Source organism: Lagenorhynchus albirostris, chromosome 16 (genome assembly GCF_949774975.1).
Source record: "Lagenorhynchus albirostris chromosome 16, mLagAlb1.1, whole genome shotgun sequence".
Taxonomy (NCBI): domain Eukaryota; kingdom Metazoa; phylum Chordata; class Mammalia; order Artiodactyla; family Delphinidae; genus Lagenorhynchus; species Lagenorhynchus albirostris.
This window is the reverse complement of record NC_083110.1, coordinates 58,300,727-58,313,888: the sequence shown is the minus strand read 5'-3', so window position 1 is coordinate 58,313,888 and position 13,162 is coordinate 58,300,727. Positions and strand designations below refer to the sequence as shown.

The window sequence follows — 13,162 nt, the reverse complement described above, 5'->3', positions numbered from 1 at the left end:
GTTGCTGGGCACAGGGAGGCAGAGGCTGCTGACAACCCCTGAGAGAGAAGAGGGGTTCCCCTCCTTAGGCTGGGGAGCTTTAGCAGAGGCAGGCTGGTGGCAGGATGACACTGCAGTAAGGTCCCAAGGACTAGAATGGCAGGGCTGAGAAGAATCTATGACTCTGACGCTGTGCTCCAAGGACTGCAGCGGCCCCAGCACCTTCAGGGAAGGGCCACTCTGACAATACAGGCAGAAAAAAAGCTCAGAACACCTCAATTCCAAACACATCTTAATTTTTTTTTAAGTGTTTTCACTCCCCAAACTGGTCATTTCCCCTTCTTCTTTGAAATGCTTTTGTAGCTCTCCACTGCCCTTAGAATCAAATCCAGACTCTTCATCAAGACTTTGAGTCCAAATGCAAGTACAAAGCCCAGCACTCTTCCATGCCTGCTAAGCCTCCAGCTTTTCCTGAGCCCTTTCCTCTCTCTCCCTCCGGTTCCTCATATTCCTCAAGCTCTTTCTCTCCTCAGGGGCCTACACGTGCTGGTCCCTCTGCCAAAAAATTCTTCTCCTCATCCTTTGCCTTTAGTCCTGTCCTTGCCCAACTCTACAACCTAAAATGAGTCCACCACTTTATTCTTTTGAAGCACCCTGAGCTTTCCCGTTCTGCGATCTTATGGAATCAAATATTTATTCACCTGTGTTTTCAGTGTCTCTCTCCACTACCTACGGGAAGGGATCCTATCTATTTGTTCCACAGGGCTTACCCAGCATCCGACAGAGTCCTTGGCATGTAGCAGGTACTCAAATAAAAAACACAACTAATAAAAAAGTGCTCCTTTCCCCCAAGGCCTCTTGTCATTTAAAATGGATCACTGGGACTTACTTCCCTGGTGGTACAGTGGTTAAGAATCCACCTGTCAATGCAGGGGACACGGGTTCGAGCCCTGGTCTGGGAAGATCTCACATGCCGCAGAGCAACTAAGCCTGTGCACCACAACTACTGAGCCTGGGCTCTAGAGCCCAAGAGCCACAACTACTGAGCCCACGTTGCCACAACTACTGAAGCTCACGTGCCTAGAGCCGGTGCTCTGCAACAAGAGAAGCCACTGCAATGAGAAGCCCACGCACCACAATGAGGAGTAGCCCCAGCTCGCCACAACTAGAGAAAGCCTGCACAGCAACGAAGACCCAACACCCAAAGCAGCCTAAATAAATAGATAGGTAGATAGATAGATAGATAAATAGATAAAATGGATCGCTGGAGGCTCAGAGGCCACAGCACGCTGGTTAGGGTGGCCCTGGAAACTAGCTCCTGCCACTCACCAGCTGCAGGAAATTCTCCAAGGCCCACCACCTCTCTGAGCCCATTTCCTCATCTGAAAAGTGGCAACATCAGTATCTTCCTCATCTAGCCACCTACTGCAGAGGTTAAATAAGAGAATGTAAGTGCTAAGGATGGCTTGGTGCTCCATAGCTACTGTTTTATTTACTTACTTTTAACTACTAAATTAAAAAAAAAAAGGAGGGCTTCCCTGGTGGCGCAGTGGTTGAGAGTCCGCCTGCCGATGTAGGGGACGCGGGTGCGTGCCCCAGTCCGGGAAAATTCCACATGCCGCGGAGCGGCTGGGCCCGTGAGCCATGGCCGCTGAGCCTGCGCGTCCGGAGGCTGTGCTCCGCAACGGGAGAGGCCACAACAGTGAGAGGCCCGCATTCCGCAAAAAAAAAAAAAAGGACCTCAACAGGAAAAGACTAACTGCATTAGTAATTTTAACTTTAGAAAAGGTAGGAGGAGGTAAAACTCAAAAAAACTCCATAATTCATTGGGGTTCTTTAATAAAACTCGACCCACTGTCAGTATCTGGAAAAGTCTCTGACTTCAGGCAGCAGGGTGTGTCCCTCACCACTTCCAGCTTCAGACACAGGAAGCATGATGGATGGGTTCCTGTGCTAAATCTAAACAGTATGAGAACCACATAAGAGCTTGCTCACTTTCCTAACCCCAAATGCATGCCGTTTAACATGTATTAACAAGCTTCCTCAGGCCAAGTAACCTAAGAAACGGGATCAATTCTCAAGGACTCAGAAGACAACTTGGTTGCTATAAAAACAATTTTATATAACAATCATTTTGTTGTTTGTTGAAAACAATTATAACATTTATGGATGATCACAAAAGTATTATTACAATAATATAATCATTCATCTGCAATGGCTGTTAACATGTAAAATGTTCATTTCCCCTAACCTAGCAATCCAACTTCTAGGAATTTATCCCACAGAAATACTTAGGCAAGAGTGCAAAGACATACATCTACAAGGATGCTCACTGCAAGTTTGTGGTAGGGAAAAATTAGAAACCAACCAAATGCCCAACACCAGGAGAGTGATTAAAGTAAAGTATATCTAGATAATAAAGTCTACAGTTAGAAAGAATATACTAACATGGAAAGATGTCCAAAAGATATTAAGTTGAAAAACTATGAAAAACATGGTCCATTTTTATAAAAGATATATGCATTGAAAAGAAAGTCGAAATATAGAACACTAATGTTTCCTCAGTGGGGGAATGAATTATGAAGGACTTTAACTTTGTGTCATATATTTCTATGTTTCAGGGTTTTTTTTTTTAATATTCATTTATTTGGCTGTGCTGGGTCTTAGTTGCAGCATGCGGGGTCTTCGCTGTGGCGTGTGGGATCTTTAGTTGCAGCATGCAGGCTCGTAGTTGTGGCATGCAGGATCTAGTTCCCTGACCAGGGATCGACCCCGGGATCCCCCCTGCATGGGGAGCGCGGCGTCTTAACCGCTGGACCACCAGGGAAGTCCCTATGTTTCAGTTTTATAATGAGCAAATATTTCTTTTATAAACGGGAAAAGGAAAGAAAATGTAAAAAAAAAAAAAAAATCTCTTGTTGTCATTAGTCTGTCCATACCACAGAGTTCAGGATGCTCAGGCAGCACCCTCCCCCCAATCTCCCTGATTGGGCCTGAATCACAAAGTGAGCCGACGCAGCACATGTCATGAGGTTGCCATTAAACAGCAGCAAGGGAAGGCACTTGAATTTCCACACAGTGTCAGTTACAAGATTGGGGGGCCATGTTTCTCCTGAAACTCAAGTGAAATTGCCTTGGAATTTGTGGTTAAGGCCTACCAATGGCAGAACTGAGAGCAGGCAGCCTCTCCAGCAGAATTCTAAAGCACAGCTCAGAAATCAAGCCCTGCTGAGCTGGGGAATGGTTTATTTCTAATGAAACCCAGAGGGTAGGGGGCAGGGGAACAGTCACTGGCAATCTGAGAAGAAAAAGTGAGCTGATCAATAAAATTAAAAGGGAATGGGTAAGTAAGAGAAACTGGCTGCCAAACAAGAAGGAAAGAAGTTGAAGTGTCTACTGGCGAAGTTACTGATGTATTTACTGCAGAACTTACCAAATGGTTCATGACAGTGGCTGGATTTGGTTCTAAATCTATGGAGCAGGTGAAACAATGACAGCTATCCTGTCACATTTTCTTTCCACATGACACTTTTATACCGGCCCAGCATCCTGATCAGTATGCAAGGATCCTCTGACCCCAGGTAACGCTTGGGGCTTCTTGGGTAGGGGAGCAGATACTGTTTTGCCCACCTGGTGGCCATTCCCCTTCTTACTAAGAGAATCCCACTTTTCTTCCTCTGCCTTTCCTTGGCCATGACTTTCAGGGAACGAGGGCCCATCCCCAGCCCTAGGAGGTGGATACTGATCGGTAAGCCAACATGTTTGTCTCACTTTTCTGACATAACTCTAGCTAATGAGATGCAAGAGGAGATCAATGAGGGCGGTTCTGTGGAGGCTTTGATTGGTCTTGAAAAGACACACAAGACACAGGGAGCTCAGCTCGGTTCTCTGTGATGACCTAGATGGGTGGAATGGGGTGGTGGTGGGAGGGAGGTCCAAGAGGGAGGGGATATATGTACACATATAGCTGATTCACTTCGTTGTACCGCGGAAACTAACACAACATTGTAAAGCAATTATACTCCAGTTAAGAAAAAAAAAAGAGACTCGGGACAGAAGTGTCTTTTTTGCTACTTGCAGATTCTGTCAGGTGTGATTCTAGGATGCTAGGGATTGCGGCAGCCATCTTTGGAGTATCAGGGAACAAGTTTAAAAAGTCAGTCCAAAGTGCTGAGGAAGGCAGAGGAGGAAGTTAGAAAGAACTCAGGTCCTTAACAGCACCACTGAACAGATGACAACCACCCCTGGAACGCCCCACCTCCAGATGGCTCGCTCTGTAAGATAAGTGCCCTTATTGTTAGGCCATTTTAGTTAGGGTGTTCTATTACCTGTAGTCAAAACCATCCCAACAGATACAAGACAGAACAAAAGGTGTCCGCTCCACCTATGCATTCTCTAATGATTTGACTTCCAAGCATAACTGCACATCACAGTTACTGAGGCAGTAGATGCCCCTAAAGCCTTGTGAGAGCGACTGATTTTGCCTACCAAGGGCTATACCTACATGTTTTCTGCCAGTGCTTTCTACCCTTGGCTTTAGAGGACTTCTCTCCCACTCCGTGTAGTTGGAAGTGAGGAGGGGGAAGACCTTAAACATAAATCCTGGTGCTCCATCCGGACCACCACCCCCAACCAGGGGGGTGTCCTACTGATCTAGACAGAACTAATCTGGGTCCTTCCCCAGGATTGACGGAGGAATGTTGGAAGTAAAAAGCCTTCTGCCTGCTGGGACTACAAACTGGGAGAACTGGAAACTCTGGCTGGCGGTGCTCATCTTTCCTGGCACGTGGGAAGAGTCAGTCTACAGTACAAGACCAACACACAAGTCAGAGCCCTGAGGACACTGTTCGAACGTATAGATCAAGCCATGCCTGAAACCCTGGACATCCCAGTAACCTGACCAATAAAGTCTGTTATTATTTCAGGTAGTTTTTGTTGGGCTTCTGTCATCTGCTCATGATTAGGAGCATCCCGACTCAAATAAACACTAACCTGTCTCACCCCCACATCCTGACTCCTGCACCTTCTCTGGATACTCTTCTTTCCCAGGCCTCTCACATTTCCACTTCTTTTCTCTACTGCTCAGCTTCCCACCTCTGAGCAAACCAACCAAAAAGTGACTGCCCTCCAGCAGGTCAGGGCTAAGTTACAGAACCTGTCCAAGTCATTCTTCAGAGCAAGCGTCAGAGGCAGCCTCATGCAGCCCCAGGCTGGGCGTGGGCATCACCACTCCCCATCACACCACCCCCCAGAGTCTCGTCGTCTCTTTCCCTTGCCTCCCACTGCCCTGATGCTGTTTCTAAGTCTGGATGGCAAAGCTGTGGATGCTGTTTAGACCTGGAAAAGCAGGTCTAAGCATTCCACTTACTAGATACTGCTCAGCATGTTCTCACATGCAAATGGGCGGGGTACTCCATGTAAGTCACTGAGTTTAAGGTGGACAGCCCAGGTGAGGCAAGACCACCACACAGAACTATGCTGCTAGGTATACACGTGTAGGTCTGTCTATCTATACATCAAACATAAAATACATGTTCTGTATAATAACATATGTGTAACCCTTGTAGAGTGTAACCAGTTGGGACAGAGCAATGCCTACAAGGGAGGTTCTCTGCAGCATCAGGAGAGTGTGCTCTGCTCCGAGAAAACTGGAAAGGCCTAAATCCAGTCTTACAAAAGAGTTACAAAAAGGGGCAATCATTCACACTATAAAAAGATTCTTCACCTTATAAAAAAGGATTTACTTACAAGGTCCCACTAAACTGCCTGGGCTCTATTGCGTATAGAATAGGATTTCATTTGTATAAGACTTTACCGGCACTGCCAACTACATAAATCAAGGAGCCACAGTTGAACTGAATTTGCTTTTTGCGTTTACACTGTGATATACAAAATGAGGTAATTTTACCTCATTTGTGTCACTATTATTAATTTTCTGTGTGAGAGCAAGATAATGGCACCAAATATTATCATATCAGCTGAGGCAGGCATCTGATACAGGGACAAGCAATGCATCTCCTTCCTATCAGCGTTTCCTGTAAAATGGGGTCTTTACTAATACTGCAAAAAAAGACCAAGGTACCCATCTTCTCTATTCACATAAGGTTTTTGAAGACTGAATAATAATAATAATTGTGGGTGATACTTATATATCAATAGTACTTACTATGTATCAAGCACTGTTCTAAGTGCTTTGCAGGTATTAACTCATTTCATCATCTCAAGAACTTCATGTATAGTTACTATTATTATCTCTGCTTTATAGTTGAGCAAATAAGTTATGATGCCCAAGGTCAGGAGGCAGTAACTGGCAGAGCTGAGGTAAAAATGCAGGCAATCTGGGCCTAGGGGCCATGCTCTTAACCATGATACTATTCTGTCCTCCTTGATCTAGCAGTAACGTGCAAGATGGTGAAGAGTGCCAGGGAGAGAAGTGGAAACGGGGGCTACGTAGCCTAGCTACCTACCTAACTTACCAACGAGCTCAGGCACATTGGGCTGAGGAGCCGTACTATGCAGTGAAACAGGAAAGGTGGAAGGAAGGGAGGCAGGGAGGGAGGGAAGGGAAGAGAGAAAGAGAGAAGGGAAGAAAAGGTAAGAAGGTGATTGAGAGGAGGCACAAGGGAGGTTTCTGGAGAACTAGCCTGTTTCTTGATCTGGGTGCTGGTTACATGGGGTGTGTTTAGTTTGTTAACTCTCAGCAAGCTGTACTTTTTATATGCATATTTTCATGAACAAGAGTTAAAAGATGAAAGTATGGGTTTAAGAGGATTTGGGTAATATTACGAATGGCTTTAGCCCTCCTCTATGTATTTTCCAAATGTTCCAGAATGCCCGAGCAAGGCATGCTGGAGCTCAGAGGCTATGTGCACAGGTGCAATCACCCATGTGGATGATTCTCAAACCTCATGGTCCAGCCTGAGACATGCAGCAGCCCAAATATCAGCTGGGCCACCAGCAACGTGGTGTCATGGTTAAGAGAGCGGCGTTAAGAACTACAACGGCTGTCCTTTGCACTTACTAGCTGTGTGATTTTGAACAAGCTACTTCCCCTCTCTGCCTGTCTTCCTTTCTGCAACTGTAGAGCTGGTATAACAGCGCCTAACTCACAGGGCTTTACTGCACATTGAACGAGCACTTACAACCGTACCTGGCACATAGAACACACCACTAAATTTTAGCTCTTGTCCTCACTATTCAGGCTCATAGCCATGGTCTTCTCTCTTACATCAGTTGCCATATACTTTTCTTCATCATTTTCCCATTACTTAAATAATTACTACTCCCTGCCATGTTTCAAAAAGAATTTAAGGAAGATTTGTTTTAGTTATTATTCAAGTAGTACAATCATAGTATGAAAATCTGGAAAACAGAAAATCAGGTATTATACTTTTGGGAGTGTAGTCATCCTGCGGCTGCTGTGAAACGCCTGAAGTGATCTACAGGCACAAACTATAGCTGTTACATTACAGACACCATACAAGGGCCTGTCGCAGCAGACAGGACTATGGAGCCACACCAGGCAACATACACTCAAGAAACAGCCACAACTTTTTATTCTCAAAATTTTCAGTCCCATAGAAAAGTTAGAAGGATAGTACAATATACCCTTCACCTCCATACATCCTTCACCTAGATTCACCCTTTAACATTCTGCCACATTTGCTTTCTCCTCTGTCTCCCCCCGACACACTTTTTTTTGCCAAGTCATTCGAAAGTTAAGTTGCAGATATCATGTCATTTTATTCATAAATACTTCAGCTTTTATCTCCTAGGAACAAAGACACTATCCTTTATAACCATAATACCATATCACACCCAAGGAATTTCACAGTTACACAGTACTGTTATCTAATACACAGTCTATATTTTTTCTAATTGCCCTAAAAATAACCTTTTTTTTCCAATTCAGGGTCCAATCAAGGATCATACATACATTTAAACTGTCATGTTTTCTTTGATCTAGGACAGCTCCAGCCCCTTGCCATGTTTTCTTTTAGAGCATTGACATTTTTGAAGAGTCCAGGCAGCTGTCTTGTAAAATATCCCACAATCTGGATTTACCTGACTATATGCTCAGGATTCAATTCAGGTGAAACATTTTTGGAAAAGTGCTACATGGGGACTTCCCTGGTGGCACAGTAGTTAAGAATCGCCTGCCAATGCAGGGGACAGGGGCTCAGTCCTTGGTCCGGGAAGATCCGACATGCCGCAAGCAACTAAACCCGTGCACCACAACTATTGAGCCTGCACTCTAGAGCTTGTGAGCCACAACTACTGAGCACACGTGCCACAACTACTGAAACCCGTGCACCTAGAGCCCGTGCTCAGCAACAAGAGAAGACACCACAATGAGAAGCCCACGCACTCCAACAAAGAGTAGCCCCCGCTCGCTGCAACTAGAGAAAAGCCCACGTGCAGCAACGAACACCCAATGCAGCCAAAAATAAATTAAATAAATATAAATAAATAAAGTGTTACATGGTTGGTGCTTTATATTTCACAGTGTAACATGTACGGAGGTACATAGTAGTCATTTGTTCCATTTTTGTGTTGCTACATTTGATCATTTGGTTAAGCTGATGCCCACCCAAACTTTTCCATTGTAAAGGTATTCTTTTTCTCTTCGTAGCACGTAAGTAATCTGTGGAGAGATTCTTTGAGTCCTTGTGACTATGTTATACCCCAACAATCTTTTTTATCTGATAGTTTTGATATCTGTTGATAATGTACCTGAATCAATGATCACATTAGTGTTGCAAAACAGTCACTGTCATGTTTACTGTGTGGCTGAAATGAACCCTTGCAAATCAAATCCCGCTTTTCTCCCCACTTGCGTTATTATTTCAGAACTATAACATCAGAACTATTTCAGAGGTTCATCTGCTTGACTCCACCTGACAGTGATTCATAACACCTGTTCTACATTTCTCTGATCTTGATCCACATGAGCAGGTACATTAAGTGCAAACAAACATATAAATGTACTGGCTTAAGCACTGGGCAGGAAGCTACCTGTCTATACAAGCAAGAGGTTGCCTAGTCTTTAGAGCCCCATTTCCTATAGTAGATCAAATTCCATGTCAAGAAATGTCTATTTTCCAGGAGCTGAAATAGGTCAGTTGGGAGAGCATTAGACTGAAGAAAGGTCTGTTTTCTCAAAGACAGTTCTATATCGGCATCAGTTACAGGCATCAAAGAAGGGAGAGAAGGGGACACAGTGGGTTCAGGCAGTAGACTCCTGGCACAATCTTAAAACATTAAAAGATTGTGCAGGGGACTTCCCTTGTGGTTCAGTGGTAAAGAACCCGCCTTCCAATGCAGGGGACACCTGTTCAATCCCTGGTCTGGGAACTAAGATCCCACGTGCCACGGGGCAACTAAGCCCATGCATGTGCCACAACTACTGAGCTTGTGTGCCTCAACTTAGAGCCCACTTGCCGCAAACTACAGAGCCCACGTGCCCTGGAGCCTGCGTGCCACAAGTAGTGAAGAGGAAACCCACACGCCACAACTAGAGAGAAGCCCGCGTGCCACAACGAAGAGCCTGCCTGCCGCAACGAAAGATGCCCCATGCCACAACTAAGACCCGATGCAGCCAAAAATAAATAAAATAAATAATAAATAAATCTTAAAAAAAAAAGATTGTGCAGACCTAGACGCTAGGATAGTACCAAATCACATGAGCCAGCTGCTTCAAGCAGCCTGCTTCCCCTGCCCCTGTGAATGATACTTCTTCCCATCAACAGTCCTTTAGAGTCCAAACAACATCCCCAGACCAGCTGCATTAGAATCCCCCGGGAAGCTGGTTAAGAAACAGATGCCCCAGTCCCACCTCTGACCAACTGAATCAGAGCCCTCCGGGAGCGTTTGGGACTCAGTGTGTTGAGATCCCAGAGGATCTCATGAGCAGCCAGGTTTGGGAACCCTTGCTTACAGAAGACCCATGTAGCCTTCAAAAGGGTACTATCCCATAGGCCACACAATGATAGATGGTAGTTAAGGATCAGTCCCATTACATGATGGCCAACCAGCCAACAACTGACCCCCAGGGGTCTGAAACGAGGACAGAGGGTTTCAACCTACATGGTCAATTGCACCCCCAATTTATAGCCTACTCAAGGCTGAAAAAAAAGTCACTATACTCAGAGAAGTTGCCAGATCTATGGTTCTCCAAATTTAGTCTCTACCAGAGCATCTGGGAACATCACCCACCAAAGATTCTAAGTCAGAGATCTCCTCTGGGGCCCAGGAATGTGTGCTTGCAACAAGCTCTCCAGCTGATTCTGATGCAGGGGTCCAAGGACCATACTTTGAGAGACCCTGGCCTAGATGCTAGTCTGCTCCTATCTATGACAGTCAAAGAGCAAGAGTTGGATAAAACTGTGTTGGCTTTCATTTGAAAACTACTTACCAAACCAAAGACACAAAATATAAAGTCATATGGGAAATGTTTCTGAGCAATTAATTAACCACACAGAAACATTCAGATGATATGAAACCCTCCATAAAAGGTACTGAATTCCACTCCGACATCTCATCCCACTTGAGGACTAGAGGCAGGCTGAGTCAAGAGCATGCGACCAAGGCTCCCAGCACAAAAGTCCCCACTTCCGGTTCCATATTAGCAGCCTCCAGAAGGGCACCAGGGGCACAGGACCATCCCCTGGAGGGCACTTGAATCATGTGAATCAAACAATATTTCTGACTGTCAAGGTCCTGGCTGATTCCAACTTCCCGTTCACACTGTGAGGGAGCAAGTTCAAGGTAATTCGTTCTCTCTCTGCCCTATCCTCTACTGTGAACACTAGACTTGGCCAAGATTAACATGTGTGCTCGTGCCCCAGAAATGGAGGTGGCTAGGCCACTGGCATCAGGGAGGAAAGAGTGTGCTAATTGTGGGAAAAGGGGGAGACAGAGAAAGTGCTGGTCAGCTCCATGCTGAGCTGGCCTTTGGCTCTCTGGGAATCAGAAGTATGGCTGGCAGACTGCAACCAAGGCTCAGGGTGTCAGGGACTCCCGCTGCAGGAGGTCATATGACATATCCTTCCCTCCCATGGCCCAGGCAGCTTTCCACCCAGGAAACGCCAGGAAACAAGCCACCCTTATGGTACAAATGGGGTATAGCACTCCCAGGAAAGGTCCTTCCACGGACATCAAAATATACCTTCAGGTTCCCAACCCAAGCAGGCTCATGGTGAAAGGACAAGCACACCAGCCAGCTCCTGAGGCTCTTACCTGACTGGAACACATATCTGGCCAAGCCTTGCATTAGTTCTGCTGGCCATGTTGGGGGCGCAGACTCCCCTGTTTCTCTCTTCAGACGAAATGTCAACTCAAAGCCAAAACCACTAGGTCCATCTGCTCCTGTGAATCTGGAAGGAATAAAAAGCAAATGTTTTTTGTTTAACTACCTTAGGGAAAACACTGTTTTGTTGTCTAATTAAAGTTCTTTCCCTTTTTGGGTAGGCTCGGCATCCAAACCCCCTAGTCGGAAGAATCTTGAGCCTTGAGGGGAGGAAGGACCTCGATAGCCAATACGGAACAAGAACTCTAGCTTTGCCCTCCTGCCAGCTACAGCACATGTGTGTGACCTCAGCCCCGCCAATCAAATTCCCCTGCTGGTACTCTGAATTACGAGTTCCAGGTTTTGTGGCTCTGGAACATTCCTTTCTGTATGATTGAGTTAAAACCCTACAAAGGGAGATGGGTCACTAGGGCAAAGGGAAGATTTCCATTACTGAAAATAACCCTTACACTCTTTATTCCTTCAAGGTATTAATAAGCACCTACTTACTTTGCTAAGGATATATGTCCTACTGTATGCCCTATGAGGATGAGACCCTTCCTCCACTCCCACCTCCACCCTGCCCCACAAGGGGACAATCCTTGGGCTAAACTGGCTGGCCTCCAAACTCAGCATTTGAGGATGGGTCCCAAAGCAGATTCCAAATACCCAAATACTGGGAGGGCCCATGATCTTCCTGAAAGCCAGCACCCCACATGCACTCATCAATCAGCACATGCTCTTCCTGAAACCTGGCACCCTGTGTGTACTCTTCAATCACTGGAACCTTGAGGAAGCAGAGTTTGCCCTCCCTTCCCATCCCCAAGTGGCCCAGAATGATGATGGCCACAAACATCATAGGGAGATGAGGCAGGGGGAGCAGTGCCTGCCTCGCTGTCTGCTAGGAAACGCCCAGGAGGCTGAGTGTCCACAGGAGTCCCTGAAATGGACTTCTGCCAGAGAGGGAACTGATGTGGACGAGAGAGCAACGCTGGTTGGTGGTGGCGCCTCCTGGGGTGAGGGAAGCATTCAGGGAGGGGCTCCTGAGAGTTACAGGAGGCTTGCTAGCATGGGAAGGGCTAAAAGTTAAACTATGTTCATGATATAATTTTCAGTAATAATATCTTGTACAAACATGAGCCACAATGATTATACACATTTAAACTCCTCAGCATACAAATACAAGCCATAAAATAAGATGACAGCCAACACCTCCTTGTGCGCCAAGCTACCGGAACAGGCGGTCAGAGGGGAGAATGCTGAAGGGGCAGTGATGCAGTCAGTGCCCAACCCTGGGATTTCACGTGGCATCTTTCCTCCATCATCACCATCATCGTCCCCAAGGGGCCGCGCCGGGAGACTGGGCAGAAAGAGGTGCTAACGTCTCAGAAGCTCTGACATCAGGGCTAGCCCTGCTTGTGTACCCGAGTTAGTCCAGCCCTCCTGCACTTGCTGCAGTGAGGAGCTCACCTCTGATAAGCTAAGTCCTCTAAAGGACTGAAAAGGAGCCTTAGAATCACTATTTTCTCTGAGTATCTATAATTGTGGGAGGCACACTCCATTTTGGGGTACACTCCTAGAATTTTGGAGACCGGGCTAGAAGATGCTCGGCAGGATGCAGTGTAAGCTATTTTCCTTCCTTGCTGAATTGCCCTGTTTGGGGGCAATTCTATGCAGAAAGGCTGAGGGAATAGCTAAGCAAGCTGAGGCTGTAAGAGCTGCCTCCCAAGGGCTATAGGCTCGCGAGGGGTATGAAAACCTGGGGTAATGCAAGACTGACTTGGAGTTAAAACCCTACAAAGGGAGATGGGTCACTAGGGCAAAGGGAAGATTTCAAGCAGCCGCCAATTAGAGGCAGCTTTGTAAAATGTATTAGACCATTACTCCCGGGGCTTT

General features: G+C 46.1%; 1 protein-coding gene across 4 annotated transcripts in view; it reads right to left on the bottom strand.

Annotated features, from left to right (window-relative positions):
• The window catches only part of SUFU (SUFU negative regulator of hedgehog signaling), a 108,952-nt gene that overhangs the window by 64,312 nt on the left and 31,478 nt on the right, over window positions 1–13,162 (bottom strand). For all 4 annotated transcript variants that reach the window (XR_009536224.1, XM_060127103.1, XM_060127104.1 and 1 more), the window contains exon 3: window positions 11,218–11,354. Coding sequence is in view for 3 of the 4 variants with exons in the window: in XM_060127103.1 (XP_059983086.1) it covers window positions 11,218–11,354 (137 nt within the window). In the remaining variant the exon portion in view is untranslated. The remainder of the gene's footprint in view (window positions 1–11,217; window positions 11,355–13,162) is intronic.